Below are 17,703 nucleotides of genomic sequence, written 5' to 3' on the forward strand. Positions count from 1 at the left end.
GTAATTGTGAAACCCCCCCACTCCTGGATCAGTTCTCACCATCACTCAGCCCCCAAGCTTTGGCTGACTTGGTTTTTGGCTGAGGCCATTTCGCCTCTCCTTAGGCAGCCTGGTATCTCGTGGACACACAGTAATTAGGAAGTTCCAGTCAGTCAGCATTTATTTATTGATTTTTAAATTAAAACAATTTTTAAAAAAAATTTGTCTTTTCTTTCCTTCTCCATTTCTCCCTCCCTCTCTCCACTGAGAAAAAAAGTCTCCTATTACAAATATAAATGATCAAGCAATGTCTGTCTTCACTATGAATTCATCACTTCTTTGTTGGGAGGATGGATAGCCTTCAAAAAGTACTTATTAAATGCCCACTATATCAGAGACTGGATTGACACCCAGATTGTCCTGACTTGAAGCTTTCTGGGCCCTATACATCTTTTCCATTCCCCTGTGGTATTTGATACCACAAAGTTATACCTGGTTGTGTTGAAATCATTATCACTTCCAGCATCTTGAATTTGCTAGCCCAGTAATAATAGGGGATTTAGGAGTGAGTTAATAAACATTTATTAAGTGCTTGCTTACAACATCCCAGGCACATTACTAGGCACTGAGAATTAAGTTAAGAATAGTATACAATTTAATTGGGGTGACAAGTAAACATGTACGTACCAACAAGATATATACAGGATAACTATGACATAATAGAGGGAAGGCACTAGAATTAAAAAGAACTGAGAAAGACTTCCCACATTCTTTAAGTTAACAAAGGTAGATTATTTTGGTAATCAATTCCATCCAATTCAAAAGAATGCAGACCTGCTTACAGGAGAGTTTTTTTTTTTCCCTCTGGGAAAGCTGACATTTTATATCTTCTCTTCTTTAGATTTCAGAGCCAGAGTTCTTAATATAATACCTTCAGGAATGGAGAATTATGACTCCATTAAGATTTGTCTTGACTACCTTAATGGGGATTGTAAACTGCAGGGTAAGTAATGTTGAAATAATTAATCTGGAAAATACAGAAGCTCTGGAATTTGACCTGGAAGGGAATGATAGGGATGGGAGAATGCATCTTTTTTTTTTTTAATATTTTATTTTATTTTATTTAATAATAACTTTATATTGACAGAATCCATGCCAGGGTAATTTTGGGAGAATGCATCTTGATAGAGCATTGAACTGGATTTGTAAAATGCCATTCTTTTAGGGAACTCTCTCAGAAGAATGGACTCCTTTTACCAGGATAGATTGATATCTCTGTAATTTATTGTCTTATCTTTAACCAAGAGGTTAGACTTGCTTACTCTAACTAGAGTTCCACAGCCAGTGGATATTCAGTTTGATTGAGCCAGCTTTCAATCTGTCTTCTCTTTATTATCTTGTTGGAGAGATTTTAAAAGGCCTTTCCTATGTCCCTGTATTCAGAAAGGTCTGGGAAGTCCAGGGCCATGGGAAGGTTAAACATAGGATGCAGCCTTTTAGTTCCTTGGGTTTCAGGGAATATTTAGGGAAAGGTACCCACTCTGAGTGTGGTCAATTTAATGTATCTTGTTTTCAGTTCACATCTTCAAAGCCCAGAAACCTGTAAGTTGACTTGTTTTTCTGCTAAAAACTTTAATTTTGTCCCTGACAGAACTCTCTAACTTTCTATAACTTTCTTCCAGTTCTTTTGAATTTCCCCTCCTTTTAGTCAAAATAAGAAAGTTAAAGAGAAAATTATCAAGATCTAGTGTGGTAGAGCACCTTGGAACTTTCCTCTTAATTAGGATGTTTTCGCCTCCATTTCTTTGGCAGCAAAGTCATTCCCTCTCTCACCCCTTTGCCTCTTCCATTTTCTATCAGAAATCTACAGGCAAGAAATCTGATTTTGCCTCAGACTAAATTCAGGAACAATTATGCTTTTCAAAAGCATGAAGTGGACTTCTGGTTACACAGTCAAGATGATGGAGCTGCACTTTCCCAATTCCCCTCCAAAGGACTTTAAAATAATTCCTGAAATGAGATGTTAAAGCAGGAGTCAACAATTGGAGTTAACATGGCAGTGACAACAGTGGTAGGCCTTGAAGGTGGCAGAAGCAACAGTTTTAGGAGATTTCAAACTAAAAATGGTAATAGAATCAGACAACTAGTAAAAAGAAACTATAGGGTTGTGGAACGGGACTGGCTACTCCATTGCCTAACTTTAACATAAAGACATAGGCTAGGAAAATGAGCAAACAATAATAAAAAAAAGAATTATATCATAAAAACACTACTATAGTGATCAACATGCAAACTTAGAAGATGCAAGCAAAGCCTCATAGGAAAAAATAATTGAATTGGATGTAAGCCCAACAAGAATTCCTGAGTGGGAAAAGAAAAACTGGGAAAAGAAATGAGTGTGATACAAAGAAAAAATTATGAATAGGATAATTAACAGCACAAAAATCTTAATCATAAATGTGCTGTTTACAAAAAACACATTTGAAACATGTACACATACAAATATACAGAGTAAAAGCAGAATCTATTGTTCTGTAGTAGATGTAAAAAAGACAGAGGTAGTAATCAAGATCTCAGATGAAACAAAAGCAAAAATATGCTTAATTAAGAGATAATCAGGGAAAACACATCTTACTAAAGTATGATGAACAGTAAAACAATATCATTACTGAACAAATGCACCATATAGCAAAGCACCCAAATTGTTAAAGGTTAAATAAGTTACAGTATAGTAAAACTATACCCAACTTCCTCCCCTCCCCAGAACTAGATAAATCTAAAATAAATAAGAAAGCAATGGAATTTTAGAAAAAAGTTAGGTATGATAAATCTCTAGTAAAAAAAAAATTGAATGGGAATAGAAAAGAATATACTTTTTTCCCTCAGCTTCTCAAACATTGTATCTCATCAAAAAGTTGTTCCATACCAGCTCCATCTCCTAAAGAGATTGTTAAAAATAAAAAAGGAAAAGGAATTACATATACAAAAGTATTCATAACAGCTCTTTTTGTAATGGCAAAGAATTGGAAAAAGAGGGGATGTCCCTCACTTGGGGAATGGCTGAACAAGTTATAGTATATGATTGTAATGAAATACTATTGTGCTATAAAAAGTGATGAGCAGGATAGTTTCAGAAAAAACTTGGACTTATACAAACTGATAAGTGAACAGAAACAAGAGAATATTGTATACAGTAATGACAATATATAAGGTGATCAACTGTGACTCTTCAAAAGACCCATGGTGAAAAAAGTTTCCCACCTCCAGAAAGAGAATCAATAAACTGAATGAAGATAGAATCATCCTTTTTTGTTTTTTGTTTTTTTATTGTTTGGGATTTTTTTGTAACATGGCTAATATGGAAATATGTTTTGTATGATTTCATATGTATAAATGTTCCTTCTAATTGGATTGGGGATCAATGAAAGGAAGGAAGAAAATTTGGAGTTCAAAAAAATTTTTTTAAAGAAGGCTAAAAATAAATTAATGATTTTTTTTAAAAAAGGAAAACATAGAGAACTCCTAGTATGAAGACATTTTCCATCAAGGCATATTAGCACCCCATCATTTAGTAATTAAGTCTTTCAGAGTTGTCTAAAATACATAGAACTTAAGATACCTGAGCAGTGTCTTTTACCTAATAAGTATCAGAAATGAGATTTAAACCCCTGACTTCCGCTCTTATATCTCTTGGTATTGTGTTGGCGAGAATTCTTTTGACTTTGCCACAAAATTATATTTTAAAACATCAAGCTATATGATTAAGATGGTTACTTGAATCTTACTTTCTTGCTGCAATTAAGTTTATTTTCATTAAAATTTCTGTTTTTTAAAAGGAGAAAGGAAAAGAAAATACTAAAAATCACATAGTTCTTAGGCTATCAACATTAATTTTAATTGTAGGTGTTCTAATCGGGACGTGTTTGTCCCATTCACCAGTTACTTGCCATACTATTGGATGAGTTGGACCTGATCATCATTAATATTCTTTCTATAAATGAAACCAAAAAGCAGTTTTTTATCATTTTCTAAAAATTGTATTATATTCTCTATTGTCAACTAAAAATGGCTTTGCATTCCTTGGATTCTCCTAGATGAACATTCACATTTCTTCTGTTTCTAAGTTTACAATCTCATATTCCAAGAAATGAACATAGCTGGAATCAACATTTTGTATGTTTTCTGATAGTGAAATATGGTAGATGATTACAGGATTATGCTTAACCAATATTTATTGAAAACAAGTTTTAAGAAATTGTTTTGCTTTTCAAGATTGCATCAGCGTGAAAAGTGGAGAGTCTCTATACTGTAGTGGAGAGGTAAAGGGCATTTTAGATAGGAGATACTTTATAACTGTAGAGTATATAATAAGGAGACTGGGAGACTAGGAGTTGAGAGGTCTTGTTTGGCGGTGATATATTAAGTGAGGAGCTATGCAAGCATGACCCATTGAGTCTTATACTGACCCTGGGAATTCTGTGCCTTCTTTTCAGAGTGCTGCAAAGATGTCCATTTTTACCTACCCTACCGATGGCAGAAGTGCATTTCCAACGTCTGGGAAGATTTAACAGATATGGAGGAGATTGAGAAAGCTTATTGTAATCCAGATATCTCCAGGTAACTTGATGTTCCCCGTTACAAGGAACTGAGCCAAGAGGGAGAGCATCCTTTCTGCTTACCTTCATGGAACCTTGAGGCCGATGAAATGGGCCAAGTTCAGCTGATTGATTGAGTGAAAGAGTTCATGACCATTAAGGTCATCTAGTCCAGATGAAGAAATGGATGTTGAAGTAACTGGAGTTACGTGGATAATAAATATCAGACATGGGACTTGAACTAAGGTCCTTGTTCTTCAAAGCCAATATTCTTTATGCTTTTCTGTGGTAGAAGCCGAAACTCAAATTCATAATTAAATGATTTATTTTTTTTCAGATCCCTACAGATTTTTTTGTTTAATTTTATTGTTTCCAAAATTAATATTTGACAATCTACTTTTTTTCTTTAAGCGTACACCCACATGGACATATACACACACAATTATTGTGGCTCCCTATTGAGCATGAATCTGTAGAAAAAGATGGCACAATATAAAAAATCCCCTTTGGCATAATTGTATGATAGCATTTCATTACTTATGTCTCTTTAAAGCCGAATGCAAAGGGGCAGACTTTAGATTCTTTGATGTTTTAAAATTTCATTTCTTTTCCTCATATTTGAGAAGGATCTGTATAAATTCAATCTATTATAATAAAAAGAGCTCTGCGGTTGGATATTAGATTAGATTCTGGCTCAACAACATCTTATCTTTGTTACCTTGGACTTAATCTATCTGGTATACAGCTTCTTGAACTACAAAAAGGGGAAATTTGGGGATGGGAGTATGGTGATAAATGTAGAGTTCTGTTGTAAAAGTTCAACAACTGGATCTATGGAGGGAGGGGAATGCAAGAGGGCATACTTTTAAATTTAATCTGTATTGTTAACATTTTCCACATCAGTTTCTTAAGACTAGACAATAATTGAAATGAAAAATCAAACTCTGCTTGTAGTGTTTGCTGATTTCCAAGCTATAAATGCCCACACTGAAAAATTTAATTTTTGGCTCTCAAAAAGCTAATTTTCCCTGGCTTTAATCCACCCCTTGCTAAATGTCCTCTAAAGTAATTTCTTACAGAAAATCATCTGATCATAATTTTGTTTTGTTCTAGACAATGCCAATAAGGTATTATTATTAACCAAAATATAGTCTCAAGCAAATTATTTCACTTTCCTAGATGCTGCCCCTTTTTTCCATATGCAAACGGAGGTTGTTGGTTTAAATGATCTAAAATTCGCTGAATCTAGTTCTCTTCAAAGCTTGGAGGCTTCAAAAGAGAGATATGAAAGAGTTAGGGATAGACAGCTGGGTGAGGGAAGGGAGAGAGACTGAGAGACACATGTAGCTCAGGGTAGCATTTGGCTAACTTTAAACTTTTTTTCTCCTCAAACATTTACTTTCAGAAGTCACGGTATTGATTTTCAGGAAATGCTACTTGATTTGTATCCTGTTCGACGCCTTTCTACTCCATCAACTATCCAAAATAGCACTTGTGCCCTTAGCACTAAGTGGCACTGGTATTGGAAGAATGAATTGAACCATTGGATTGAATATGGAAAAGAGGTGAGAATCCATTTCTTTCCTATTAATGCTCTTGTTCAAAATTTTAGGTTTTAAAGAAACTCATTACATATTTTATTTTAAAATTTTGTTAATTTTTTTTAACTTTATACTTTATGTTTAGACCAGGATCTGTACATTTCTAGCTGGAAAGATTAGAGTGGTTCTTTCTTTGGACTGTTCAGTATTATATTATCTTTAGATGTCAGGGACATCTCTGGCTGAGGATCTGGATCAGGACTCTCCAAAAAGGGGAAAAGTATGATTACTCTTCTCCTGGCCTGAGTTCTGCAAGATCTTGTCCTGGGTTTGGGTCTGAATAACGGTAGATTTTGCTGCTGAACTCAACTCCAGTCATCCAGGATGTAAAGCTCTATTGCTTCCTAGTGATAGAACTACAGATTCCCCTTTGGTCTGGGATTCCTATAGGAACTTTGCACCAACCTGGCTTTGGATACCTCTTCCAGCTTACTATATAAGATGCTGATTCAATAATCATAACCAGCTCATCTGCAAAATCCTATTCCTACGTCCTCAACTTTATGGAATCCAATCTCCCCAAAGAAACAAATTCACATGCTAAGAGGTAGCATTTTTATTCTTGGTACAGAATCAATAAAAGCAATAAAATAATGCAGAAGAAAGGAAACAGGCATTTAAGTGCCCACTCTGTGCCAGGCAGTGTGCTAAACATTTTAGAAATATCTCATTTGATTTTCACTGCAAGCCTGAAAGGAAAGTGCTATCATTATCTCCATTTTACAGTTGGGGAAACTGAGGCAAACACCCATTAAGTTACTTGTGATCACACAATAAGTGTTTGAGGCACTTTTTGCTTTCCCAATTTGCAAGTCCAACACTACATCCTCTGTCCTAGCTAGCTGTCTAGATTCATCTAGTTCTGGCAGTCTGATTCTAAGTTGTATTTTCTTACCAAATGGGAGTAGGTAGGGGAAAGGGGTCATGATCTCTCTAGAGCCAGCACTTCCAGTGGGCTTTTGTAGCCATTTGGGTTGTAATCTATCAATCCTTTTGGTGAGATGTTTCAATAGAGCTCCAAATGAAAGGTGTAAAAGTGCTATATTTCATTATGAATTGGGAAAGACATCCCTAAAGGTTTTAGCATTAATTCATGTATTGGTCAGTTACTGAATGCACTTAGCACAGTGCTTGGCCAGAGTTTTAGATTAAGAATTCTCAATGTCAGTAGACTTTGGTTTAGAAAATGCCATTTGCATCCAAAAAAAGAACTATGGAGATAACATAAATCAATGCATATGCTACATTTACTTCTTTTTTTTTTTTCTTTTTTTCCCCCTCTCCCGTGGTTTTTCTCTTTTGTTCTGATTTTTCTCTCCCAATATGATTCATAAAGAAATGTGTATTTAAAAATTTGATGTACATGTATAACCAGAAAAAAAACAATTTAAAACATGAATATAAGAGGATTACCTCTGGCTGCAGTACAGTTGAGGTGTTTTTGGGGTGCCTGGGGTCTCTTCACTTGTATATGGATGTGGAACTAGCCTTGATAGAGCATTTGACCAAGGACCTAACATATCTCATTTGAGCCTCACATTCTCCTCGGGAGACAGATGCCATTATTATTCCCATTATACAGAAGAGAAAACTGAGTCTTCCCTCTCCTGCTTTTAGTGACTCCCCTCTGAGATCTTCTCACTGTGTATTTTGTGGCATCTTGCTGCTTATTTTTTTTTCTCCAACATGTGCGTTTCTTGAGGGCAGACACTTTGCTTTTGCCTTTTCTCCCCAGCCCTTATCTCAGTTGCTTGATGTATTTCTGCTGACTAGTCTAAGGGACTTCCCCAGGACCACACAGCCAGTAAGGGTCTCTGAGGCAGTATTTGAACTCAGGTGTTCCCTGACTTGTGTTCTATCCTCTGGGTTAGCAAACAGCCTAGGGATTGATGCTCCATGGTTTTATCGGCGTGAATCCTGATATTACAGACACATCTTTATTTGGGGTGTTGAATGATATCTTCTGTTGAACTCTGACAGCTTGGTCTGATTTTGACAGCCATCCCAAGACATAACAGGGAAGGATTTCTAGAGAAGAACTTTAGACCCAGTCTGGAAGGAAATCAGACACTGTTGTTTATTTTAATCAAATGGCATCAGGTATTATGGTAATAGTTTCTTTGAAACTCATTCTTCTTTTTTTCCTTCATGTTATTTCAAACAGGAGGATTCAGAACTCACTTCTGAAGATCTGGAGTTGTTCTTTCTAGTCTGTCCACAGACATTTTTATCACCTCATCATAAATATAAACTGAATTTTAACGGTATGACTTCTTTTAGGGGGATCTTTTCATGTTCTTGGCATAAATGCACATCATTTTGGGGGGTTCTACTTACTATGTTTTGCATTTGTTCATACAAAACTCCCTAGGATTTTCTGAATTTTTCATTTGTTAGGTGATACATGAGTATAATAAGTAATGATGAGTAATAAGAAATGATGAAAATGAAGAATTCTCATGAACATGGGAAAACTCAAATAAATCTTTGAGGTTGACCTAAATATTGAAAGTATGGTCAATTAAAAGGAAAGGCAGACTTTCATAAACACTTTTTAAATAACAGATCTCTTCATAGTCACACAGGTACCTGAAAGAGAATACAAGATCTTCCTATGTTAATTTTTGTTGATCATCAAAAAACAAAACTACTTGATTTGGTAGAGTGAAATGCAGTCTTAAAAGCTCTTAACAGGAAGAGTTTAAAGAGTTAGGAAAATGTGAGTTCAAATACTACCTCAGATCAACTGTGAAATAGGGATAATAGTAGCAGGAACTGCTTCGTCCAGTGTCTGGCATTTGGTAGGTACTTAATAAATGCTTATTCCCACTGTCTATATTAAAATCACAGAAAATTCCTAAATACAACCACAGAGATAACTTTCATCAATCTTTAGGCTTCCTATCAACTGAAATTTGGAACAGAGTGGTGTAGATAATGTCCCATATCCATCACCCTTTATTGTGGGGGTCCAGATGGAAGGAAATTTTCCGGTAGCATCCCTCAGATGCCCCCCTTTGTGGATTATATTGTCCAGATTGTATCATACCCAAGATTCTCATAGAAAATCCTTAAAGAAATCTCAAGATTTTAAAAGAGATATTAGTCTAACTGGCAATGTAGGAAAAACTAGATGAACGAAGAAGACCTTTGCTCATATAAGCTACATGTAGTTAGATGAGCAGCCTATAGAATTATCTCTTGTGATATTCATGTTATCTCTTGTGACCCATATATTTGTCTCTGTATACCTGATTCTAGACCAGAGTTTCTTAACTTTGAGTGCTTGAACTCCTTTTCAAAAGCATTTTTATTTCCATATAGTTGAATTAACCAATTTATTTTATCCATGTAAGAGTATTAGTCTGAGGAAGAGTCCTTTTACTTTACCAGATTGCCAAATGTTTTTGTTGTTAGTTTTTTTTTTTTTTATTCACAAAGAAGTTTAAAGTACCCCTGATGTAGATTCTCCTGATTCTTTCTGAAAAAGAGATCCTATCAATGGACACAAATACTCATTGTGACAATCATCTATCCAAAAGTTTATCCCTTCATGTATATATTAAATTATTGGCCTATCATTAGCTATTTAAATGCATTAAAAGGTCACTTAATATTTATTACTGGGCTTATATATAGTCACATAATCACTAGATGTATTTATTGGCGAAGCATAAATATTTATTTGTGGGGAAATCAGACAAGTCAGAAATAACGATTCAGATGTCATCTACAAGGAACTTCAAATAGCTCGTCTAATAAGACAAGAGGCAAGAGTAGTCTAGGGTTTACAAATTAGTGTCTTTTTAGTGACAAGTAAGAAAGATTATAAGTCAGCCAGAGGGAGGGCCTGTTCTGTTATTTAAAGGAGAGAAGTCTGAAAGGAAGTGAGAAAAAGAAGGAAAAAAAGAGAAGTGAAGTCTAAATGAAGATAATCTTTGGTTGGCTTAGCACCTGCCATGAAAATTAGTTTTTTGTTCCAAGGGAAATGTGGTAGCCCCCTTCCTTCTCTCACTGGGACATTATACATAACAGCTGCTATCCTTAGCTCTGATAGTAATAACCATTTTAACTTTGGACTAACTCTTTTTTTCTGTCTAAAGAGATGACCCAGACAAACATAGCCTCTGGTACTACAAGGGAAGTTCGAAGGCGGCCTCAATTTGTGTCCTCTGTGACTGTATACTGGAATCAGAAACGGACAAAGTAAGTATCTGTCCTGTAGGGAACAGGGGGCCCTTATCAATTAATTATAATCATAACAGTACAGTACAATAACAGTATAGTAAGGCCAGATTCATAACTAATCCAGACAAGGTTGAAATTTACTTTCATATTATCTTCAAGCCTTTATTCCATTTTCTGTTTTTTGACAAGCTCAATTCAAAGCCTTGATGTTCCAGAACTAAAACAAATTAAAATTAGATCCTGCTTTCAAGGAACTTACATTCTGCTGGGACAAAAAAAATTCAGTTAAAAATCTCTGCAAAATTAATATCATGTGATTTCCAGGGTGAAGCCACTGATATCTGAAAGGATCTGGATGTATTTGAGCAGGGCTTTGAAGGAATATTCTGAAGTATAGGAGAGGAGGAGAGTGCATTTGAGGTATAGAGTATAGTTTGCACAAAGAGGCAGAAACAGTGGTTCAGATGTTCTCTACAAGGAACAGTAAATTGTTTAATGGATTTGGAATGGAAAGGAATGCGTAATGATCCTGGAAAGGTAGGATGGAGATAGATGGAGAAGGGTTTTATATTTTAACCCAGATGTATGATACCAATAAGAAATGCCTTTTAGGTAGTTATTAATAATAGGATCATAGATTAAAGCCAAGGACATCTTAGATGTTTTCTGTTACACATCTCTCATTTTGCAAACAAGCAAACTGAATCCTAGAGCACTTGACCAAAATTATATTTTAAGACATGAATTCAGCAAAGAGACTAGAGCTGGATGTTTAGATTTGAGAATCATCTGACTGGAAATGATAAATGATAGGGGAAACAGAGAGAGAATGAGAATGAATCTGGAATATACACAGATGTAAGCAGAGGATCTTCTAGCAAAGATGGCTATCTGCATGGGAGGCAGACCATCTCCATATCACTCCAGAAAAACCCCAAAGTTATACTAGACTGAATAATGATCATGAAAGTCAGTGAGAAACTACCTCCATCCCAGAACCACAAAAAAAGTCAAGAAATAGGAAACAGGGCCCACTGACCATAAGACACAGTATTCTTTGAAATGATGACTTTTTTTAAAAAAAACATGAATACATTATTTAGTAGTCATTAATGAAAACTGCACATATCTGTTAGAACCAGAGGGCAAAATAAAGATAGAAAGAATCCACCAGTACCTTCCTAAAAGAAAATTAAGGCCTAGGAATGTTTTATTTAAAATCCAGAGCTCTATATCAAAGAAGAAAAGCAGCAAGCTTCCAGAAAAGGTAATTCAAGTATTAAGGAGCTACAGTTCACATCACACAAGAGCTGGCAGCATCTCCTATAAGAGAAAGGATATTTTTAAATAGAGTTTTCTAAAAGGCTGTCCTTTGTGGTGATGAAATGGGTAATGGAAGTGCTGTCAGCAACCTTGCCCACCCTTATCAGAGTGTCAGCTCCTTGAGAGTATGGACTGCCTCATTTTTTTTAAATAATAGCTTTTTATTTTCAAAAATACATGCAGAAATAGTTGTCAACATTCACCCTTGCAAAATCTTGTGTTCCAAATTTTTCTCTCTTTCTTCCCTGACACCGATCTCCTACTCAGCAAGTAATCCAGTATAGGTTAAACATGTGTAATTTTTTAAAACACATTTCCACATTTATCATATTGCATAAGAAAAATCATATCAAAATGGGGAAAAATGAGAAAGGGAAAAAAAAGCAAGCCAATAACAACAAAAAAAGGTGAAAATACTATGTTGTGATCCACATTCGTTCCCATAATTCTCTTTCTGAGTGCAGATGGCTCCCTCCATCACAAGTCTATTGGAATTGATTATCTCACTTTTAAACTTGTATCCCCAGCATGTTGCCCTGTCCCCGGCAAGTAATTAGCACCTAATAAATAGTTTTTCATTCATTCCTGACATGTTTTTTGCTACCTCTTCTCTTAAAGACATTTATGGTGACTTGGCTATATTTAACAGTTATTTGTGATCTGTGACATTAATCTTCCCATTTTCCCACCGTACGTGACACTGGATATGTCAGGGAAAACTAATACCTCTGGAGTGAGGGATGCCAAGTCCATTACAAGGCTTTTTTTCACCTTTGGTGTCCACCTTGTCCCACCTAACTCTCACCTGTGGTTCCAAGGAGCTGCAGCAAGCACAGCAACCATACCCTGGTAAACCATTTAAGCCAATGGGTTTGAAGGTAACCAAGGGTTCTCAATCCTGCGGTGAGTTAGGGGCTTATCTTCCCCAAACTCAAAACAACTTCCTCTGCTGGAATGGGCAGATGAGACCAATTTGTTGCATCAGCCTTGAAGGTGAATTGTGGAGGCAGGTGGTATGGAGCGCTTAGTTAGCCGTGATAGAAATAGGGCCATCCATTGTGTCCTGAGTGATCATCAGTTTTGACCCTGTCCTGCCACTGGATGGTGATGGCTCTGGAAGAGAGAGTGCAACTCAGCTTTATTTAAATCCAATTTATTCACAAATCAAAAAACAAAACAAAGCATCTGATATTACCTTAAAGTTTAATGACACCACAGAATTGTTTGCTAACTGAACGAATGTGGAGAATTTGACAGTATAGTGTGTGTGTGTGTGTGTGTGTGTGTGTGTGTGTGTGTGTGTGTAGAATATATATGTATACAAGTGTTATTAAATGAAGTACTATATATGTATGTATTTTCTCTTTATATTATGTTGTAAAATGAGGCACTACATGCGTATGTATATGATATATGTATCTTATCACATTTATGTTTCTATATACATACAATACTCTTTTAACATACATATGTATATATTATACATTCATTTATGTCAGAATAGTCTTACTAGAAAAGAATAGGGAAAGTCGCTGTACAAACTACAGGGGCTAATTAATTCTTACTTTTTCTTATGTTTAGCCAATCCCGAGAGCAAAACACGAAAGAGTCTTTCAATTTTCCTTCATCCTGGAATCAAATGGACCTGTCAGAAAGAAAATATGAGGTACACTTTTTTGTTATTTCTTTAGTGCATGAATTAGTTGAAGTGAAGGTTTGAAGTTTACTGAGTTGTTTGCAACTATGAAATATAGTCTGATTTGCCTGCTTCTACAGGGAAAGAGAAAAATGGGAAAATCATAAAGAAGAAACTTTTTTCTTTTTGTTTTTTCTTTTTTTCTCTTGAGGAACTTTTCCTGGAAAAAAAAATAGCAAGATTTTAATGCTGTTGCTGCAAATCTCATGAGCACAAAAAGATATAGTACTAGGGAGTATCTGTACAAGTACTATTAGTCGGAAGTAACAGGATTTTTTGTTTGGTTTTGGTTTTCTGAGTTTTTCTGTTAATAAATTATTTTAATATTATTTTCTTTTTAAATTGAGTTCCAGGTTCTCTGCTTCCTTCCCATCTCTCCCTGCACTGATAAAGAGAAACAATAGGATATCAGTTTTACATGTGAAGTCATGAAAAATATTTCCATGTTAGCCACATCATAAACAAAAGTGAGAAAAGTATACTTCAATTTGCATTTAGAGTTCTTTCTCTAAGAACTCTAAGAAAGAGATGATTTCTTTGATATCTTTGGAGTGCAGACATAGTAGTTATATTACTGAATCATAGGGAATGTAGGGTTTTTTAGCCCATTAGGCATTGATCCAGATTGTTCTTCAGAATGGTTGGACTGTTCATGACTCCACCAACAGTTCATTAATGTACCTATTTTTCCTTATCTTTTTCAGCATTTTTCATTTCTGGTTTGTGTGAAGTGGTACTTCAGATTTGCTTTAATTTGCCTTTCTGTAATCAATAGGGGATTGAGAGCATTTTTTTCACATGACTATTGATAATTCTTAATTCTTCTGAAAAATGCATATTTATATCATTTGGCCATATGTCAATTGTGGAATCGCTTTTTTAAAAAATAAATTTGACTTAGTTTCCCATATATTAGAAAAATGAGGGTTTTTTTGGGAAGCTAGGTAGCATAGTATATTGAGTCCCAGCCTAAAGACTCCTCTTTGTGAGTTTAAATCTTACCTCACTTTATAGTTGTGTGACCCTGGGCAAAACCAGGAACCCTGTTTGCCTCAGTTTTCTCATCTGTAGAATGAGTTGGAGAAGGAAATGGCAAACTGTTCCATACTCTTACCAAGAAAATCCCAAATAGGGTCAGGAAGAGTCAGTTAGAATTGAAATGATTGAAGAATAATAGCAACAAAGTCTTTGTCGGAGAAACTTGTAAAATTTTTGAGTTTAACTTTATTGAGTCCCTTATGACTGCTTACCCACGCTTACCTTTTTATCCTCATGAGTTTTGTGTTTGATCTTTTTGATGAGGTTCAGGGTTGTGTCCCCAAATGATGAGGTTCGGCGCAGGGCAGGGAGTTGTGGGAACCCCTCTCTAGCGGCACAGGTTCTTTGTAACATATGAACTCGAAAAGTTAAACTGGCAAAAGAAGTTTATTATTGGCATTGGGAAGTCAGCCTTTGCTAGAAAGACCGAATTCCTTGGTGGCAAGGTCCTCACAGAGGGATATAAAGTTTTTAGCAAAAAAATCCTATCCTAGCAGAGACAGTGAATAAGGTCTTGTTAGAGAAATAGGAAGGAGAGAGATAAAGAGGGAGTAACGCTGAAATAGAATGTCTTTCAGCCAGCAGAGAGTCCCTTGCAGGTAGCCATGCCAAGGGAAGTTCCTTGGGCTGGCATGATTCCTGCTTTGAGATCCTTAGTTGCCAGTGATTGAGCTCAGCTGCTCTCTTTTATAATTGAAACCTTGGCTAAAAGCTGGGGGCAGCTCTTGGTGGGGCTGGGAACCGTTTGTGCTGGAATCAGAATAGAAAATCATGGAATTGAATGAGTGTCTCTGGGCTAATTTCCAATTCAGTAGGGTTAAATAGAAATCTCCAGGTCTGGCCTAAATAGGAGTGGTCCTGGACTCAACCAATCCCAGGCAAATAACAGAATGAAACCACTTTATCTTGATTCCCTGGGGTGAGTCTCTCAGGGAAGAGTTTCGGGGCTCCCCTCATCATTTTCCTCAGAAATGCTTGAAAATATTCACTTTAGTAAAATGTCCTTTTTTTTTTCCCTTGAAGAATTATACTTATTTTTGTGGTCTCTGGTGGAGTTGCCAAGATTGTTGTTGGTTTTCTTTCAAGCTTTTTATTTTCAAAACATATGCATGAATAATTGCAAAACCTTGTATTCCATTTTCCTCTCCCTTTCCCCACCCTCTCCCTTAGATGGCAAGTAATCCAATATATGTTAAACATGGTAGAAATATATGTTAATATCTAACATATATAGGACTGCTTGCCATCTAGGGGAGGGGGTGGAGAGAGGAAAGAGAAAAGTCAGAACAGAAGCAAGTGCAAGGAATAATGTTGTAAAAAAAAAAAAATTACCCTGGCATGGATTCTGTCAGTATAAAGTTATTATGAAATAAAATATATATTAAAAAAAAGAAATATATGTTAAATTCAATATATGTATACATATTTATACAATTATCTTGCTGCACAAGAAAAATCAAATCAACCAAAAAAAAAAAAAAATGAGAAAGAAAATAAAATGCAAGCAAATAATGACAAAAAGAGGGCAAATGCTATGTTGTGAACCCCAGTCAGTCCCACAGTCCTCCTTCCGGATGTAGATGGCCCTCTTCATCACAAGAGCATTAGAACTGCCCTCAATCATCTCATTGTTAAATAGAGCCATGTCAATCAGAATGGATCATCGTATAATCTTATTGCCAGGTACAATGATCTCCTGGTTCTGCTCATTTCACTCAGCATCAGTTCCTGTAAGTCTCTCCAGGCCTCTCTGAAATCATCCTGCTGATTGTTTCTTATAGAACAATAATATTCCATAACATGCATATGCTATAACTTATTCAGCCAGTCTCCAACTGATGGGCATCAGGTTGATGAGGTGTATGAATGAATGAATGAGATCCCTTTTGTTCGGAGGCACCGTAGGTTCAGAAGTTCAGAAGCCAATTTCGCTAACCCCAGAGTCTGCCACAAAAAGGAGATTTTTATTTTACACTGAGGCTTTCCCCTTAGCGCGCCTATTTTTTAGTGAAGAAATATTTTGCAAAGAATGACTGGCAAAGACCCACTTTAAGAGCAAATCTGGGGCAGTTTGAATTGATAATCAGACCAGGATTTCTCAATTGAATGAAAATTTAGAATTTCTTGAATGAGGATGTGACTTCTCAAAAGATCAATGGGAGTTGATTTGCTCTTGAATAATGTTGCTTCTCTCATCTGGGAGAATGGGCTCTCTCAGCTAGATTCCTTGGAGCCTGGGAAACCCTGATTTTTTCTTCTTTTGCAGATCCAAGAGGACATAGTTTCAGTGATTATTTTACACAATTTTTACAGAGTTCCCTTGCATTGTAATGCTGAGGCAAGATAGATATTAGAGAGTATTTAATATTTTATTTGAAAGGGAGAGATTTACTGGGACCAAATGGATCCACGGTTTAGTCCCAGGGCTGAATGAGACTATCGTCTCCAAGAATCCAGCAAACAATGTGAGTTCTCAGTGACATATATACACGTGGCTCAGACTCAGGGGGTAGATTGAGGCAGGGGCGGAGTCAGGGTGCTGAGAGCCGGAACAGGACTCTGACAGTCTGGTTCTGACAAGGTGAAGGGAGGAATGGGGGAAGGCACCGAGATGGGGGAAGGCATCTTGATAAGACAGTATCTGGTATTCAGATAGCTTGGGATGGGGAGAAGCATTCTGATATTCTAAAACATAAAATCTTTTATCTTTATCAAATATTCTGATTAAGAGGGAGGGTTGGTTTTGCAGGATTGAACAGAACCGTTATAAACTGAAGCATAACAGTTAGGGAAACTGAGGCAGGACAATTTAGGAGATTGAGTCAGGATAATAAAAGAGAATTGTGGCACAACAGTGTCAAGGTCAGTTTCCAGTTTCTTGCCACCGCAAAAAGGGCTGCCACAAATATTTTGCACATGTGGATCTCTTTCCCTCCTTTAAGATCTCTTTGGGATATAGGCCCAGTAGAAACACTGCTGGGTCAAAGGATATGCACACTTTAATAACTCTTTTGAGTTCCCAAGATTGTTACAGTTTTACCACCTGTACTGCCTTCTTCTGCAGACCAGCTGTGCTTGTACTCAAAGTCTAAGAAGGTTTAAGTGTCATTCAGACTGACTTTGTGTCAGGAAGTCTGACCAATTCCCCAGAACACAGCAGTTATTGCTATTGTATTTGTTTTAAATTTTAGTAACTTTCAAGGAGGCTGCAAAGCATTTCTTTTAATATTTGTTGTAGTATTGAGACAATGCTTTCTGTTTAACCCTTCCTAATTTATTTTAA

General features: G+C 36.1%; 1 protein-coding gene across 2 annotated transcripts in view; it reads left to right on the top strand.

The window, feature by feature from the left end:
• The window catches only part of ZC3HAV1 (zinc finger CCCH-type containing, antiviral 1), a 95,141-nt gene that overhangs the window by 49,543 nt on the left and 27,895 nt on the right, over nucleotides 1-17,703 (top strand). For both annotated transcript variants that reach the window (XM_052001481.1, XM_052001480.1), the window contains exons 6-11: nucleotides 881-982; nucleotides 4,473-4,596; nucleotides 5,980-6,139; nucleotides 8,340-8,439; nucleotides 10,279-10,381; nucleotides 13,268-13,352. In XM_052001481.1, coding sequence (XP_051857441.1) covers nucleotides 881-982; nucleotides 4,473-4,596; nucleotides 5,980-6,139; nucleotides 8,340-8,439; nucleotides 10,279-10,381; nucleotides 13,268-13,352 — 674 coding nt within the window. The remainder of the gene's footprint in view (nucleotides 1-880; nucleotides 983-4,472; nucleotides 4,597-5,979; nucleotides 6,140-8,339; nucleotides 8,440-10,278; nucleotides 10,382-13,267; nucleotides 13,353-17,703) is intronic.

This window comes from Antechinus flavipes, chromosome 5, assembly GCF_016432865.1.
Source record: "Antechinus flavipes isolate AdamAnt ecotype Samford, QLD, Australia chromosome 5, AdamAnt_v2, whole genome shotgun sequence".
Classification (NCBI taxonomy): domain Eukaryota; kingdom Metazoa; phylum Chordata; class Mammalia; order Dasyuromorphia; family Dasyuridae; genus Antechinus; species Antechinus flavipes.